Raw genomic sequence first — 18,485 nt, 5'->3', positions numbered from 1 at the left:
CCGGGTTTCCACCTCGATCCAGACGAAGGAGCCACCTTGGAAATCTGGCCATAGGGTATAATGGGGAATCAATGAAATATCTATAACTTTGTTGTTTTTTGCCAAATTTGGATGAAACTTGCAGGGGTGGTAGCCTCTGCGGAGAGCATGACATCTGCCAAGTTTCAAGAAGATTGGTGCAGGGGCTTGGGAGAACTGTACCCCAAATTCTTGAAAGTCAAACTTACGTCACGGCTGTGTGTTACACCACAAGGGGGTCAAAACTGCAGGGGTGATAACTTTTCCTGAGGCCACAAAGCCTGCCAAGTTTCAAGGAGATTGGTGCAGGGGTTTGGGGGGAACTACACCTCAAGCTGCGGACAAGTGAAACTTGTGCCATGGGTGACACTGCGTGTGCTAAGGTGCAGCGGGGTGACAGCTGCAGGGACAGTGGCCCCTACTGAGGCCACGATGCCTGCCAGCTGTCGAGGAGATGGGTGCAAAGGAGTCTGGGGTCCTGCACCCCTAGCTGGTGACAGGCAAAACTCGTGCCAAGACTGTGTCTGTCTTGGGGCAGTTGATTGTCTGTATTGATTCTTTCCTCTCCTTAGCCTGGTTTTGTAGGTGCTAATGGATGCTCGTTAAGTTGTTATGTAGTCCTTAAGGTCCTGTGCATTGAGCTGGTCCCTGAGTGAATCCTGATGGATTGATTGGTAACTGGGAACACAGCAGCTTAGCAGCCAGGCCTGTAGCAGTGTCTCCCCTCCCTGCGTCAAGATAGACACAGTCAGTCCCACAGCACCCAAGGCACCAGTTTTGCGTGTCTGCAGCTTGATGGGCAGTTCCCCCCAAACCCTTGCACTGATCTCCTTGAAATGTGGCAGGCTTTGTGGCCCAGTAAGAGCTACCAGCCCCACAGTTTTGACCCCTCTGTGTATAACACATAGATGTGACAGGAGTTTTGCTTTCAAGGATTTGGGGTGCTGTTCCCCCCAAACTCTGTGTGGCAGGGTGCTATGTGTGCCTGCCACTTTAAGGCCCCGGAGCTGGCAGTCTCCAGGTACCTAATGAGGGAAGCCATTATAGGCAGCCCTGAGCCTAAATAAACAAGGCAGTTTGGCTGCTGAAGGTCAGGCAACAATATCGCCTGGCCAGAGGTCTGCTGAGTTTCATTGGGAGGAGCTGTAGGGGATGGTAGGAGGCTCCTGGTCCTGGGTACGACCAGAAACTACACCCTGCTGGGGGTGGGTGCCCTGGTGGGGCTCCCAGTGGCGCGGAAGCCCCCAGGAAATGCCAGGCCAGTTACCACCCTGGTGAAAGGTGGGTCGGGGCACCTTAACCCCTAGCCCTCACCTTAGGGTGGATTGCGTACACTGGAGGTAGTTGTGGGGGTGCAAGCCCTGAGGAGGAGAGTTGGAGGCCAGGTGTGGCCAAGGCCGCCTGAGCCCTGCAGGGGTTGGAGACCCTGAGGAGGAGAGTTGGGGCCAGGCACAGCTACGGCCACCTGAGCCCACCTGCGGAGGGAAGTCCCGAGACCCCAAGTAAAGGGGGCGTTATAAGCAGTGTGGAGCCCCCAGTGTGAGGGGGGCAGCACGTGGAGCCCCAGGTGTGAGGGGGGGCAGCGTATGGAGCCCTGTGAAGGGAGAGGGGGCTCAGCCAGAGAGAGAGAGAGCTGAGTCCTGACCCCAGTAAGACCTCCAATGTGGGGAGGCAGAGTTTGGGTTGAATATAACACCAGTAGTACTACCGCAACCTGCTGCCCAGGGGGGAATGAGAGTCCCCTGTGAGACCCTGAGCCCCAGTCATGGTGGAAGGTAACCCCAGATCCCCACGTCTGTGGAGGAGGACCCAGAGAAGGGGACCCCAGGATAAGAGTAGGGGTCATACATCAAGGCCTGCCAGAGCTTCCCCTGACTGGCCCAGGTGGGGGCCAGGACCAGGAGGGTCAGAAGGGCAAGGAGGCCTACTGAGAGGGAAGCCCAAGAGCCAGGGGCCTGGGGTCCTGACTGGTCTGGAGGTGGGCCGGGGCTAGTGTGAGCTGAAGAGCCCAGTGAGGGGACCACACCCAAAGGGGAACCGATGGCAGGGCAATATGTGGCCCAGTATGTCAGCGGCAGAGTCTGCCTGAAGGGAGGAACTCAGTTGGGGGTCCTACAGTAGGATTCTGGGCCCCATCATGGGGGACTGGCATGTATGAGAACATCATGATGTCATCAGCGAGGCTTGGGCTGCAGTGTAGGGGAGGAATGGAGCCACAGATAGTGCCCCCTAGCAGCGGGGCAGAAAATGGGCAGCCTCCCGCCTAATTACATCTGTTAATTAATCGATTAAGACCAAGGCATGGCAGGCGAAAAGGCGGACAGTTTGCCTAAGAACAGGTGGGCGGGCTGTGCGGGGATCGGCCCCAGCAGGCCCCCTGCTACACCATGCACCAGTCTCCTTGAAACTTGGCAGGATTCATCCTCTCTGAAGATTCTACCACCCCTGAAAATTTTACCCATATTGGGGGGGGGAAAAAACAACAAAAGTTATAGATATTTTATTGTTTCCCCATTATATCCTATGGACGGCTCTCCGAGGCAAATCCGAAGCTCTGTCCAAAGCCTCACACAGCCTTATATGCTAACTGTTCAGAAGTGGGTTGGACTATCAAGAATTAAAAAGGCAAAAGGAGGAAATGGTATCTGACAGTGTCGCTTATTAGCTGTTTGTCCATTTGTCTTAGTGAGAGAAATGCTGTATCTGTACTAGCTCAAATGAACAGGCCTTATGAAACAGATATTTCCCCGTTGAGAACATCCAATTAGTAAAAGATGTTTGATCAGATTATTCCTCAATATACACATCTTCTATGAGCCATGGAAGCTACAGCTGGAAAAGACAATATATATTAAGCCATTTGGGCTGTTTCCTTTTCCTTCTGCTCTCCACTTCAGTGCAGGAGTGATCCTTATGCTGTATACCCCAGCTTTAAATAACTTAACTTGTTGAATGTTCTCTACAGTCTTGGGGAAATTATTCCACGCTATAATTGTACTCGCCATTAGAAAGTTTTCCTGTTACTTAACATAAAAATAACTTTCATTCTTTTTATCCTAGTAATCCTAATTATAGCCATTGTACCACCACAAAAGTTCTCTCTGCATGGTGCTTACATCTTGCATGGTCTTCTGGCTTTTGTTCTACTTTTTAGGAAAAATACACTTGGGTACTTCTCTGAACCTTGCCTCTTGAAGGACATTATCAAATTTAACTGATTAAAAACTTTATTTCCAAAACTTTCATTTTCTGACAAAGCCTCTTCTAAATAATACATCTTGATTTTGATTTTTTTTTATTTTATTTTTTTTTAATCTTTAAAAATAGTGTTTTCTTGTTTTATAAAGACCCCTTTTAAGAAGGGAGGAACTGGCTAACGATACACAGGAAACAATGAAATAGACTGCAGGCAAAAAGTGCTGTCAAATGCACAAAGGAAACAAACTGAAAAAAATGGAGGGTTTTATTTTTTCCCCCTAATCTTTTCCAGTTCTAGAAATGTCCAGTATCACTTGTTAGTGTAATAGGTATTTAACTTTCAGACACAATTATTAATCTTAATTATTGTTTCCAATGTTTATTTTAGGTTGTTAGCTTTGTTCAGCGTTTGCCAGGTTGTAAGGAACAAGCTTCTGTATTCAGGGAAGAGGTAAGTAAAGTCTGCATGGATGCTGTTCTGTGGCTTTTGAGATTCTGAAGTTAAAGAGATGCTTTCACACTTCTGTTGATTTTGAAGTAATGATACCCATTGCTATGTAAGGTTGGGAGTTAGTGACACCTTGGGAAAACTGCAGCATCCTAGCCAAATTCCAGTGTGGGCAACTGTATTCTGTCACTTTAAATTCACCATACAGTTTCAGCTGCATGGGGCATTCTTCTTACCCTGTCTGGGACTGTCCAGTAGCACTGCTGGTGGTGCTGGTGCTAGAAAAGCAACCATGTTATAGAGTCGTGGAGTCAATGGACCGGGAGGAACCTGTAAGATCATCAAATCCAGTCCCCTGCCATAGGCAGAAGGTTAAAGAGCTTAAACTAGCTCAACAAGGTGCTTATCCAGCATCCTCTTGAATGCCTCCAAGGATGGCAACTGCACCGCCTCCGCTGGGAGTGTGTTCCAGGTTCTAGTTACCCTTACGGAGAAGAAGTTCTTCCTTATGTCCAGCCTAAATTTTCCCTCTATCAGTTTGTGACTGTTGGTCCTCATTCTCCAAAGGGGCGCCTTCCGGAAGGGTTGCTTCCCCAAATCTTGGTGTTCCCCCTGACATATTTGTAGGCAGCTATCAAGTCACCTCACAGCTTCCTCTTACCCAGCCTGAACAAGCCTAGTTCCCAGAGTCTCTCCTCACAGGGCCTATCCTCCAGGTCTCTAGTCATGTGGGTGGCCCTTCTCTGCACCCTCTCAAGTTGATCCGTATTTTTCTTGAAGTGTGGCACCCAGAACTGGTGCACAGTACTCCAGTTGCAGCCTCACCAATGCTGAGTAGAGAGGGAGAAGCACCTCCTTGGATCTGTTGGCAACACATTGGCTGATGCACACCAGAGTTCTCTTTGCCCTGCTGGCAACTTGCTCGCACTTTTGGCTTATATTCATCTTATGGTCCCGGGTCCCTCTCAGATGCCATGCCAGCTAGTGGGCTACCGCCTATCCTATAGTTGTAGCGAAGGTTCTTCCTACTCGGATGAGCCTTTCTAACTAGCCTCCCGAGTTTGTTGAAGTCTGCCCTGAAATCTAGGACTTTTGTTCTACTAACTGGGATCTTAGCCTTCTGGTGAATGGTGAACCTCCCTTCATTAGCCCCGGCCCCTGACTGGAAGGATTGAGAAGACCACTTGTGCTCCTAGTTTCTTGAGCTTTGCCCCCATGGTCTTGTGGTCATCCATGATTCTCCCAGGGCTGTTTCTTGCTGTATCATTGGTGCCAACATGGATGAAGAGCATGGGGTAGTGGTCCGTAGGGCAGACCAGCTTAGGGATCCTTTCTGTAACATCTTGGATCCTGGTTCCTGGAAGCTAGAAGACCTCTCGAGCAAGAGGGTCTGGATGACAGATGACTCCTTCTGTGCCCCACAGGAGGGAGTCTCCCATGACAATCACCCTTCTTAGCTTCCTTGGTGAGGTGGCTGTTCCTGTCCTGCTTGCAGTGCAAAGGACACAGATGCCCCATTCATCGATGCTGGGAGGGCTGCATACTGCATAGCGATGGTGCAGGGTTATTGGTGGAGCAACTGACACGCCTTGTGGCTTTGGGCCTGAAGTGACCAACTTCCACCCGCTGTCAGTTGAGGCATCTTGTTCAAGCCCGTACTTCTCCCTGGTTTCCATGGTGTCCTTCTCCAGGTGCAAGGTCCGGCAGTATGCGTCAATCTCTGCCTTGTGTTCCCTGATAGCATGCACCCTGTTCACCTCTCCTCCTGGAGCTCCCTCACCCAGCCCTCCAGAGTCTCCACCAGCAAATACATCTCACAAGTGGGGGTGCCAGTGCCTCAGCTCCCAGTCTCCAGCAGACATGCCAGGTAGCCCTTGCAGCCTGGAGTCAAGGGCTTAGTCTGTGTGGAGGCTGGGACCATAGGCTCTGTCTGGGTAAAGACCTGGAAGCCTAGGAGTGTGGTGCGTACCCATTACCATGTCTGCGGGACAGACCTGGGTCACATAGCCTCCTAGGTAGCTGTTTAGGTAGTAGATGAGGTGAGTGTCTGAAATTACCCCCATGTGGTCCCTGCAGCTGCTGTTCCAGTGTCTTAGCAGCCAAGCTCAAATAGCTGTCTGCAGTGGGAACCCCAAGCAGCCTGGGGTTTCCCTGGGTTCCTGGAACTCACCCTGGAGGTGGATACCTGGGCTCCATTGCCAAAGGATTATCCTATGGCGTGTGGGGCTTCAGCTGCCCAGGAACGCCAGAGGCATGGAATGTGCTGTATGTCGCCACCAGGGGCATGTAGAGGCAGTGGCGTACCATGGGTCTCCAGCACCCAGGAGCCAATGCTTACATTTGCACTGCCCCCCACCCCCCCACCACCTGCAGCTGATCGCTGAGCCTGGAAGTGCCAGTGGCAAAACCAGAAGTGCCACTGGGGGACCAAGCGCCCCCCACCAGGCCAGCACCCCCAGCCCTGCCATTGGTACACCACTGCATAGAGGTAAGAGTGCCCACCAATAGACCCTCCCGCTTGCCCTCCTGTGGGAACTCCACATGCAAACTCGCTTGCCAGGCCCAGAGCACGCTTGTTTGCACAGCTCCCTAGGGAGCTGGGCTAAGTGGGAGCCGTGGGTGACCCTTCCTTGGCTCCACTCAGCTGCCCTCTCTATCTAGCGTCCACTCACTATGGGCCCCACTTACCTTTTGGCTCCACACTGGGGGTCAGGTCAGGAGTCCTAACTCATGGGGTTGTGACAGGTTTACCCCTGTGTGTCTCTCGCTGGGCCCAAACTGTTTTTTTTTTTCCCACTGGCAGGCCCCTTTAAAAGCTGCACATGCAAAAATCACTGGCGGCACCGCACCACTCAGATAAGTGCTGCCTCCTTCCCCTAGTTCCATGCTAACTCGCATGCCGGGCCCAGAGTGTGCCTGCCTGCGATGCAGCAATGAAGAACTCCTCTGCTCTGTTTGATGAGAAGTCATGCCTGCCTTTGTTAATGAGGCTGGCAACCAAGAGAATTTTTCTTAGGGGTCACCAGCTGCTCTTGGATCCCAAAGCAATGGTAGATGAATTTGCAGTTGTGTAGGAAATTGCAGCCTTTCCTCTTGGAGTCTGACCTTATGATGGTTTTCTCAGCTCTAGCTGTTTCTGAAATTACTTCAGTGTATTGTAATACACTCTACCCAGCTTTTTAAGACCATTTAAAAACTGCAACTAGCACCGGATGTGACTCTTTTGCTTGTTCTTTGTGTGGTTGTCTCAGACCCTTGTTCTGGAGACTATACTAGCTCCCTTTTCATTTCCAGGCACATCTTAAGGTATTCTTAACCATTTGATCAGCTTGCTTAGTCACACCTCTCCTTTCTAACATCAGGTGTTGTAAGAGCTGGAGGATAGGGACTATGTTTCCTATGTTCTGTGAAGTACCAAGCACACTGTTGTGCAGAGACCAGCAACCTTAAGCCACAAACCAGAACAACCTGGTTTCAGTGTGGCATAAGCCAGGTGACTTCAGCAGCATGTTTGTGATGGAGTGCTTTGCCAGTACATATGCTGCCCCCAGGCAGGTGGGATTTGCATCTGCACCACTGCTGCTTTTCCCAGTCCCCTCCCCACCACCTGCCCATTTGGCGTGCACCCACAGATTCGAGCTAGAGGGGAGCTGCACTAGGACCAGGCAGCTGGAAACTGTGTCTGCATTGCTGTTTCTCCCCACCTGCTCCCTCCTCCCCCTGCCCTACCCCGCTCCAGCGGCAGAGTGGGCACCGGCTCAGTTCCCCACCAGCTGGAAGTTATGCTTTTGCTGCAGCCAGAGAGCAGAGAAAAGTGGCAGCAGTGCCGGCACAGCTTCCATCTGCCCCGCCCATGGGTGTGGGCAGAAGTAAAGCCTTCCCATTCCATGGGCCAGATGTAGTGTCTCCACACGCCAGAGCTGGCCTGTTGGCCATGTATTACCAACCCCTACTCTTTCGTACTAAATAAGTAATAGTCCATCATGCTCATTGTAAGAGAAATGTTCTTAATAAATACAGAAGAACATAAATTATTGGACCCCTGAGATAGCTGCAGTTCAGTAGCAGATAAATAGAAGTGATGCTTGTATATTTATAGTTTAAATTGTGGGGGTTTTTTGAAGTAGCAATACTTTGGAACACTATTTAATTGAATAGAATGGGAAAAATGGAATTTACTTAAATAAAAAGAAAGTTTTCTGTGTCAGCAAGCATAGGGCCAATACTCCAGTTTTTAGTGATGAGCTAGTCAGAGAAGATTGGTTTGAATAAATAAGATTTTACTGATCTATCCACCACTTGCAGTTGGAATTTAAATGGGTCTTAAGTGCACCTCCAATCTTAGCCACTTCCTATTAACCCAAAGCTAGCCCAGCTAAGTACCAGGCCCTATTCCTGGCATGAATTTGCAGACTTTTATTCACACTAAATTGCCAGTTTGGAATTAAAACCCTTTTAACAATATGCTGAGCTTCAGCTAGTTCTGGCCAGAACTGAAGTGTGAGTGACAGAAGTGCTGAACTCCACTCGAATAGTCCATTAACTGTAATCAGGCCTCTAAGTGCATTCTGTTTAGAGTAAATAAATCCAGTGCAGGCTCGGGGAGGGGAAGTGGTTAAGAACAAAGAGAACAAATTGTGCGAAGAATCCTAAAAAGACACCAAATGGGATAGAGCAAAAACAACCTGCATAGTTTCCTGGATGAAGGGTCTTGCTCTTCCTCTGTGTCAACATTTAGCACACTTGGGGTCAGGAAGGAATTTTCCTCTAGGCCAGCTTGTTGTTGGACAGCAACATGGACAAAAGGGAGGTGTGGCCTTCCTTTGCATTGTGGTGTGTGGTCATTTTACTAGAATCATGTAAGCGTTGGCAGTGTCCTTGTCCTCTCCTGTTTTTACCTATAGCGTGTTTATAGAGTATTCTTGGGAGTTTGGGTATTGGGTTTTATATCTTCCAGAATATTAGTTATTTTAGGTCTGGGGACAACAACGTTGGGCCAGAACAGGCCAGAGTTTGCAGCGTGGCTCCCTGTAGCAGGCTGCAAATCTCTACCCTCTCCTCTCCCTCTCCACTCTCTTCCCAGAGCTCAAGTTGTTTTCTTGCATTTACCCTCATTGCAGATACCCAGCCCTTCGGCAGTGAGGCATAAGGACGAGCACGAGAGCTACAAAAGGGGATGCTGTGGAGGGGACAGGTGGCTTGGCACAGCTGCCGGCCACTTGATTCCCAGGCCAAATCCAACCTCTTTGTTGGCCAGATCCTGGACCATGGATCATAGGTTTCTGACACGTGCTCTAGATTTAGTTTATTTAAGCAACATTTCCCCCCCCCAAATAATTTGTATTACACTCCTTTCAGTACTTCAGTATTTAAGCACCTTACAAACACAAATGAATAAAATAACTGACTGCTTGGTTGTTAGGGAGCATTGCTGTATTTCCTGCTTTGAAGGTGTAGATAATAAGGGCCATGGAGGTCAGATGTCTTACTCAAGATTGCACTTGAGTTTGTGGTCAAGGTGGAATAGAAATGAATCTGCTGGCTCCTGGTTCTGTGCCATACCATATGTCTGTCCCATCCAGTTAGGCAGCTATATACTGATCAACCAGTTGTTAAAATGCAAAAATATTTCTAGTTGGCAGAATAATAGGAACATAAGATTTGTCTTCCTGGAGCAGAAATGTGCCCTGTCTAATCTGTATTCTGCTTCTAATGTTTACTAGCATCAGTTCTTAGTAATGGACATGTACGTAGTAAAGGCCCACAGGGAAAAAATCTCTTCCTTGTCTTTGTTTATTAATATTTTGCTTCTGCCCTGAAGCGTTAGGGGTTTATACGAGTTATGTCTTTATCATTTCTAGGGTAGCTGTGACTATTCTTATTAAACTCTTGCATTCAGTGTTATCTAGTGGCAAGAAGTTCCATGGCCTAAATACATGTTGCATGAAAAAACTGTTGCCTTGTACAGGTTTCCCTTGCTTTATGCAGGTTCTGCATGTGTGAATTCACTCTTACACAGTGACCCCTTTTATACAAAAAATTGCTATATGTGAGGTAAATTCGCTCTTATGCGATCAATGTGGTGGAAGCCTGCAGTCATCTGCTTTGTGCAGTGCGTTGTGAGAGTGACGCAGACCAAAATATGGTCTCCTGTGTGGATCTGTGTGTCTTGCTTGTTGTCTGCGACACGTGTTTCTGTAGTTGCCTTCGCTATTATGGCTTCTGAGTGTCCCGCTAGTTTATCTCCTACTCCTCTCTGCTGTTGGCGAGTACCAAAATTGTCTTGTAAAAGCGGTAGAAATGGATTTGGGGATCAGTACAGTTGAGGTCTTGGAATGTATCTCTATTTGTTACTTTGTAAAGTGGGTTTCTTTTATGCAAATTTGAGTTATGCACTGTTTTCCTGGAATGCATGTACAGCATAAAGCGAGGGAAACCTGTATTGGTTTTCAATATGCTTCCTTTCAATTTACTTGAAGTCCTCACACTCTTACACAGCTAATTACCTCTCATCTTTTGAAAACATATACATAGGATCAGACAGTTTATCTTCTCCCTACCATTCATTGTTTCATTTACCTATCATCTCTCCTCCTCAAATTAAAGAATCCCATTTTATGCTGCTGAAACCAATTTTCTTAACTTCTTTTGTTTTCCTTTTTTTAAATGGAGTCTCTGTGTTTATGGGCGTGCTTGCCAGACTGCCCAGATGTTCAAATCACTGCAAATGATTTCTTAGCTGTAAGGCTTCAGCAGCTGTAACCAAAACACACGGGGGGCGGTCAGCAAGTCAGAGCTCCTCCAGCTTTACATAGAATCATAGAAAAGAAGTACCAGAAGGGAGACCTGTAAGATCACCAAGTCCGGTCCCCTGCCATTCGCAGGAGGTAATTGGGCTCAAACAAGCTCAACAAGGTGCTTGTCCAGCCTCCTGTTGAACAGCGCCAGGGATGGCGACTGCACCACCCCTGCTGGAAGTGTGTTCCAAATTCCAGTTACCCAGACAGAAAAGAAGTTTTTCCATATGTCTAGCTTAAACTTGTTCCCAACTGCCTTATGCCCATTGGTCCTCATCCTCCAAGGGGGTGCTTTTCTGAAAAGTTGCTCTCCCAGATCCTGATGTTCTCTGTCGACATATTTGTAGGCGGCTATGAAGTCGCCCTTCAGCCTTCTTTTACCCAAACTGAATGAGCCCAGATCCCGAAGTCTCTCCTCATAAGGCCCTGTCCCCCAGGCCCTTGATCATGCAGGTGGCCCTTCTCTGCACCCTTTCAAGCTTGTCCACCTACTTTTTGAAGTGGGGTGCCCAAAACTGGATGCAGTACTCCAGCTGTGGCCTCACCAACGACTTATAGAGAGGGAGGAGCACCTTGGATATATTGGTGACACATCTGCTGATGCACATCACAGTTTTATGTGCTCTGTTGGCTGTTGCACTGGCTAGTCTAACAGGCTGAGAAGCTCTGTTCAATAGCAGTTTGTTATGACTGTAGCAGAAAATGATGATTTTTATTGTTCCCAGCCAAACATGATGCCACAGTGCTTGGGTAGCACCTATTGATCATCCTGTTTGACTTGCCTCTTACTGGGTGCATCTACACAGTCATTAATGCGCTTTTGCTGCTGCGCATTAAATTCAGTACCTCTAATGTGAGGTACTAACTAAATGCACATTAAGCTCCCCTAATGTGCAGTAGTAAAAGCTCGTGTTTTTTTAGTGATGCTTAATGCACAGTAGCCTAAGTTTACTGTGCATTAGCATATTAGCACGTTTTTTACCATGACGCTCTAATGCACAATAAAATAGGCTACTGCACATTAAAGTACACGTGTAGACCTGTCTACTGTATTTCACAGACCTGGTGTCTGATTTCTGTTTTTTAATCATTTCTGGGATTCTTGATGGCTGGTAAGCTTTTAAAATAGGATTTTTTAAACTTCAGTATAGTTCCTAGGGAATGTAGACCACCATTGTAACAGATGCCAACTTCTACCTTTACCAGCAACCTTGACATCAGAATTCAGCACACACTGCCCCTTTCGCTTCCAGAGATGGGCCCTAGACATTAGGGTTGGGATATATGGAAGGGGAGCAGTATGCCTTAGAAACTTGTACTGGTCTGCTGTGAATACAAGACCTATGGACAAATATAAGATTTCAGTCTTTCAAGCTGTTTTCTTTCATTTGCTCTAAATACATTTTCTTTATTTAATTGAAATCCAAGAGAGGGGGAATGGAATCAAGACAATATCTAGGTGATAACACTCATTATATACTGTTTTTTCCCTTCTACAGCAGATAGATGGTGAAGCCTTTCTGCTTCTGAACCAGACTGACATAGTTAAAATACTGAGCATCAAGCTGGGTCCTGCACTGAAAATCTACAATGCCATTCTCATGTTCAAATCTGCTGAAGAAGACTGAAAGGATCTCCCTGATATAGGACCAAAGGGTCAATATAGAGTATGAAGGCCTCAGAGTTCAGTGTCCTCATTGCAACGTACTGAATAGGTGGACTGGGACATTTGTGAGGCAGTGGCCTGATCACACTTCAGACTGACTTAAAGTGGAACCTTTTGAAAGAAATTTGAAGATGTAACAATCTTGCCTCAATTTGGAATGGGGGCAGTTTCACTTCCAAGAAGAGGAGATGTTTATATTTTCTAATTGACTCGGGTTTTTTGGTATATAAAATCTCTTTGAGATCCAGAAGAAACCTCCAATTATAAGGGGAAACAGGGTGATGCTATTGGTGGAGCTGAAATCTCAAGCAAACTGACAGTTCTGTCCAACAATAGTGCCTGAAAGAGAGTCTGATTGATCACCAGCGTGTTTGATGTATATAAAACTTGGGGGTGGGGACAAGAAGACTGAAAGGGAAAGGAGTGCACTTCAGAGTAGTGCATGCAAATTCCTCACCACTAGGAATCAGCTGCTGACCTTTCCAGACTTGTTTTAAAATATCATAATGTATCCTGTGCTCTTGGCTGCTTCATACTCTCTGCTAAGGAGATGCATACTATCCAACAGAACTGCACCACTGGGGGTCCAAATGGCTTCCACACCGTGACGGTTTACGTTTATATTTGGCAGCAAAGGACTACCGCTTTCCGATTCAGGCTGCCAGCTCAGTATGTTATGCTCCAGACTCTAAATGCAGAGTCTTTTTAAAAGATTTCCTTCCAGCATGCAAGTGAAGCGAAATCTATTTTCAGACAGGCCAGTGATTGGAGGCAGTTCTGTTTTTAAAATGGGCCAGCAACTGAGAACAAACTTCTACTGAATGTGTGGATCATGCCTGTATAAATTGTTCCTAGCATTTCCCATGAATCTTTGTACTATGAAGATCTTGTCTGAGGACATGGGAGAGAGTATGCATGAATTTGGTTGTCTCACCAAGACCCTTTTCACCTTAAGGGTAGTATTATACTAGTAATAGGCAAGTTTAAACTCACTTTTATAGAGCATAGTTTTGCTTCCAGTATGAACAGGGCCTTCTACACATTCAGTTTTGGTTTGTCTTGAGAAGCTGAAGCTCACAAATGGCTACAGCATTATCAAATTCAGCCTCCCAAGGCCTGTTCTTCTACCTGAGAGAGTAAGCTGCCATGACAGAGCTTCAGCACCTTGGAGCTGTAGACAAAAGGGACAGAGAAGGCTGGTTGGATGAGGATGAGGTTTTGAATGAAGGGGAAAAGGTAAGTAAAATGTGCGTAGGGGTGAGATTCCTGCCCAGAGAGAATGGGAACAAAGCTGGGCAGCCCCTTACAGGCCTTCTGAGCACTTTAGGAGGAAGACAGATGTTAAAAAAAGGGAACTAGCTTGTCTATAATAATGGAACAGGTTATACCTGTATCAGGGAGGGGGCAAAGCTTGTAGCAATGTCCCTATGCACATGTGTAGCAATTGGTACCCTTTTGTAACAATAGGATATTGATTAATGTTTCCTTCTCTTCCAAAAGTTACAGTATAATTTTAAAGAGACTCTTGTATGATAGCCAGAACGTGACAAGAATGCACAGTTCTTTACAAACAAACAGAAATCTCCTTTGATTATAGAGAGTTAATTTCTGCCGTTCTTCTAGGGCTCTGTTAGATGTTTCTTTCCATGCCTTGCAGTATCACAGATGGTGGCTCCATCTCTGGCCCTGGTATGGACCAGAAAATAGCCTGGGGGCAAGGGTGTGTTCACAGAGGCCCTTAGGGTCTATCTTATCCAGATAAACCCTCCTTCTGTTTCATTTAAGGAGATTGGGGTAGAGCATGACTGACACCTCTACATAACGTATATGTGTGAGTGAACGCTCTGAATGCAGTAGTGGTACTGGTGGTATGTTACCTGTGTCATGCCGCTGTCAAAGTGGGGGAAACACCACTGAAGCCCAGGAAGAGGAAATATGAATCACCCAAGGCTCTGCAGAAAAAAACCTCTTGTATGAGGGGTGGCTATCACAGGTGTTGTGGCCTTAGCCTCAGTCCTACGCTACTGTAAAAACTACATAATTTATTGATAATGCTTCAAACACATTTATTGATAATGCTTTAAACACAGCCATATGACAAATGTCAGGAAAACTGTTGGTCTTCCAGGCACACCCCCTCCAGATCCATGTTTCAACTTTTCAGCTTCTGAGCCAGGTCTTTGTAACCTTCATACAGTTACTAAGTCCTTTAAAATTTATAAATAGAGTGGAATCCAAGCTGCTGAATCTGTCTTGGATTAATATAAGGAGCAGTACGTCTCCCTACTTTCTATTTTTGTTGTAGATAGGAAATTAACATGTTAACCACACTATAAATGGCAACAGTGCCATACAGTCACCCAATATAAGGTGCCATAAAATGGCAAAGCAGCCATAAAGAGATTGCCCACACAATCCATCTTTGCGGCTGGTTTGTATTGCACCTTAAATTGAATGCATAGCATGTCCCTGGACTGGGGCCATCTGGCACCTGATGCTGACAGTAAGCAGATTGTCAGAACCAGCCCTATTCAGTCCCAGGTTTCCAAGTAGCCCAATGCTGACAGTCAGTTGGTATCAGCCCCCAGGGCAGCCCCAGGTCTTCAACTGGGCCTGAAGCTGCCTCAGCCCACCTGCTTCCAGCAGTGGGAGCCCAGGCTGCTGGGGGCCAGGGACCAAAGGCTCCCAGTGGGCAGGCCGACCTGGGCTTCTGGCAGTTGCGTGATTAGATACTCCCTGATTCCCAAAATTGTGCATCTTACCATGCATGTATGCCATAGCAGGTTGTGCAGTTGTTGGAATCGGGGATTAGATCCTATCATGCAGTTATTTTAACATCTGCCAGGGGCCTAAGACTTCCACACACATGTTCTGCTGTGAATGAGGGTTAATCAGAGACAGTGTTCTGCAGAGATCCCTATAGCAGGGTTTAGTAATTGAATGCAGCTTTATGGTGCTGAGACAGATGTGCACTGGACAAAACAAGTACATTTCTAATGTAAAAACAGGAATTAATCACCAAAGAACCACATCTCATATTCAGAACACACAGTTGCCCTGTAGGGAGATGTTCTGGGGTGACATAAAATATAATGGACATCTTTTTTAGGGTTCAGATTTTTATTTTACAGTGATCTTTGCTAAAGCAAAGTATTTCCGTAACTGGAATCACTAGCAACACATCTTACGCACTGATGCAATACACGTTTTAGGTGTGGCAGAATTATTTACATTAGAGCGGAAAACTGAGGGGCACAGGACTCTGCTTTGTTTGAATGGTTTTAGGCAAATTACAGCAAATCTCTGTGCTTCAGTCTCCCCATCTGTAAAGCCATGATAATACCCATCTGTGGGAAGAGCTTTGAGATGCACTGATGAATGTGCACTCAGTGTTAATAAACAGCTCCTTTATATTCTCTTTTACCTCCTGTCTTTGAAAATTTCACTGGAGACAGCAGGTTGTTCCCAGCAAAAAATGGTAGTTTCAGAGTGTCGTTGCTTGTTTCACCAGTTTTGTTTACTGTGATTGTGTGCATGTATTTCTGTGGCACCCAGCATAATTCAGCTCCTAGTGCGAACAGGTCCCGCTACAAATTAACTTTAATTTTTAACCAGCTGAAGATCATGAATGATGAAAGTCAGTCTCAGCTGCCATAAATACTATATATGTATTAAAGTAAAGAAAATTAGTGAAGCAAGCAACAAGAGTCTCATGCTAACATTATTCAAATAGAAGTTAGGTCTTTAATCCTGCAGGCCTCCTAGCCAGCTTGAACAAAGAAAATAATTTATATCTGCCTGGAGTTTTTTCCAGCAGAGCAGTAGTGTAAGCTTCCAGCAGGGAATTCTTTATGGATGGGAGGAGGAGGAATAGGCTTCTTGGGCCTTTTTTTTTCTAATCTGGTAATCGTCTTTACAGAGGAAGCAAGAACACATGCACCTCTTGCTAGCTCTTAAATCCTTCCAAATGTACCAATTTTAAATAAAATCAACTTTTTAAAGTAGTTGAAATCAGAAATCTTTTTGCCTTCGTATTTCCAGTGTCTTTACTGGAATGCTAAAAAAGCAAGACATTAATAAGGCACAAATCCCCACCCCATCTTTTAACTCCCTGTTCACCCCTGAGAGTTAGGAATTTATTGGCTGGAGATGTCACATTAGTCATTTTTCAATTCATATCCATGTCATTAGCAAGTTTAATTTGTTTCCTGTATTATGTGATGTGTGTGAGACAATACAGCCAGCCACCAGTGAAAAGCCATTTCATACATTTATATGATGATTGAGAAATGGGTATTTAAGCAAGAAGCCTGAAAAACATGTTTGATTTACTTTTGTTTATTAGTTTTAAAAAAACTGCACTTTAAAGTAGGAAGCAAAAAAGGTTGGGCTCTCCATTCAATACATCTGGAAGTAGTTATTTTTACTTGGTTTAGAGGGTTTCGCAAACACACATCAGGACAGGTTAACTGACAGCCCATCAGAACTTCAATTCTGAAAGACAAAATCCATTTGAAAAACAGGACAAATCTATTGCACCCAAAACAAGCCAGATCTGTAAAACTATTAGACATGACCCAAGCAGGCAAAGGAAAACATATATAGATTCCAAATGATTTCTGTGCTACTTGCTCAGCATATTGCATTCCTTTTTCCTTCCCCATCCCTTTTCAGAGCTCCAAAATTCAGGGTTTTATTTCTTTTATTTGCCTAACCAGAGTGTCCTGTTTAAATATTTCTGTGCCATCACAAATCATCAGCCTTGTAATCCAATGGTAGAAAATTTCTGCTCTGGGTAATGAATCGCATTAATGTTAGAGAGAAGCATTCAGCAACACTGATAGCAAAAACTTAAACCAAAGAAAAAAAACCAGCCCAGGGGATAAGCAAGTTCAGCTGTAGAAGATTTCCTGCCTGCTGCTTTCATGCCCTGCTAAGGGATTTATACCACATAAAGCTTTAAAGTTTTTGACATTCTCTCCATCATGTGATGAGCTGGTTTATTTCTGAAACTTATATTACTTGAACTGGAAAGGGGGGGTGGAGATTTGTGGCAAGGTTTTCAGTTCAGTGTTTGAAACTTGTTTGCTTTTTAAAACCAAAAAATACTTGAACCTTTGATGCTAGCTGCTACATGTTGGACATTGACCTACCACCAAATGCTTTCCTCTGGAAATGGGAATAAATTAATATACATGTTCCAAGGCAATGGATTCTTTCTGAGTTAATTGTATTAAGGGACTGTACAAATGAGTGTTGGTTTAAAAGAAATGGGCTTTATTTCTTGTCTCCCTCTCTCTGAATTGGATGAAAGTGGCAGTTACTATCACTTTTTGCCTTTTTTCCACCCCTAGTTCTGTTCAAGGTAGCCTTCATGTAAAAGGACATCATCCATACCATAGGAATTAGTGTCAATCAAAATATTTAGGCTTTTGATCCTGAAATATTTTGATTGTTCCCTTCTGACAACTTTTGATCCCTGAAAAGTTTCTCTTCCCAGACATCCCAGCATTTTGTATTGTTGTGAGGCACTGCTATGGTTGGAGTACTTACTGTGTTACAGATCACTGAGGACTTGCTAACATCAGTGTGAATATCTTTTATGGTCCTTCTAGTTGTACATTTTTTCTGCCTGCCTTACTGCCTTGTTAGATTCCTTTTTCTCTATGTGAGAGAGAATTTCATAAGTTCATTTTGGATTGTCCTTATTCAAATTCAGGTTTTTAGATACGTTGCAGCATGGTTTTGATCAGTCAGACCAAATCAGCAGATCAACAGCTGCTTCTGCTAATGGAGAGCTAAAGACCTCTGAGACAAAGACTTTGGTATAGCTCAAAGACTGAGGCAGGCTGAAGGGCAGCTGCTGGTCCTTATTCCCACCAGAAGGGAAGTTGAAAGTGCCGACTCTTGTACTTTCTCAGTTGAAGCTGGACCTTATAGTACTAAAAACAGGCATTTTGATGCTGAAACATAACTCCCATAACTGTTCCCATCTGGTGGGTGGTATTTGTGCTCAGTCACTGTAGCCTTTTTTGGATCTATTTAAACCTTTAGCTTGTTTGGTTTCATTCCAGCAGCCAGATCTTAAATTGAGTTAGCTGATGTCTGGTGGATGCTCTGCAGCATCTAGGTTTGCTTTTGCTTTATTTTTCAGGGCTCTTGGAACTTTGCCTGGCACGTGTGTGTTTTGTCAGCACATTGGACTATCGATATTCTTTTCAATATCCTCAACATCTCATTCCATTAAGAATCTTCATCAGACTCCTTGTTGAAGAACAACTTTGGTATCCTGTCGGCAAATGTATGCACCTTTGGGCACATCTACACAAGATGCTTTACTGCACGACTAATCTACTGC

The 18,485-nt window shown here is 45.5% G+C and overlaps 1 protein-coding gene across 5 annotated transcripts in view; it reads left to right on the top strand.

The window, feature by feature from the left end:
* The window catches only part of LOC149859485 (lethal(3)malignant brain tumor-like protein 4), a 93,983-nt gene extending 76,449 nt beyond the window's left edge, over window positions 1–17,534 (top strand). For 2 of the 5 annotated variants that reach the window (XM_090058842.1, XM_090058843.1), the window contains exons 21-22: window positions 3,605–3,667; window positions 11,961–17,533. In XM_090058842.1, coding sequence (XP_089914968.1) covers window positions 3,605–3,667; window positions 11,961–12,089 — 192 coding nt within the window. In that variant the 3' untranslated portion in view covers window positions 12,090–17,533. Of the gene's footprint in view, window positions 1–3,604; window positions 3,668–11,960 lie in introns of all 5 variants that reach the window. The other 3 variants (XM_090058845.1, XM_090058846.1, XM_090058844.1) reach the window with 3 other exon arrangements.
* Window positions 17,535–18,485: the final 951 nt, after the last annotated feature.

Source organism: Crocodylus siamensis, chromosome 7 (assembly GCF_052110815.1).
Source record: "Crocodylus siamensis isolate JL-2025a chromosome 7, ASM5211081v1, whole genome shotgun sequence".
NCBI lineage: Eukaryota > Metazoa > Chordata > Crocodylia > Crocodylidae > Crocodylus > Crocodylus siamensis.
The sequence above is the reverse complement of the archived record's forward strand: the minus strand, read 5'-3'. Positions and strand labels throughout refer to the sequence as shown.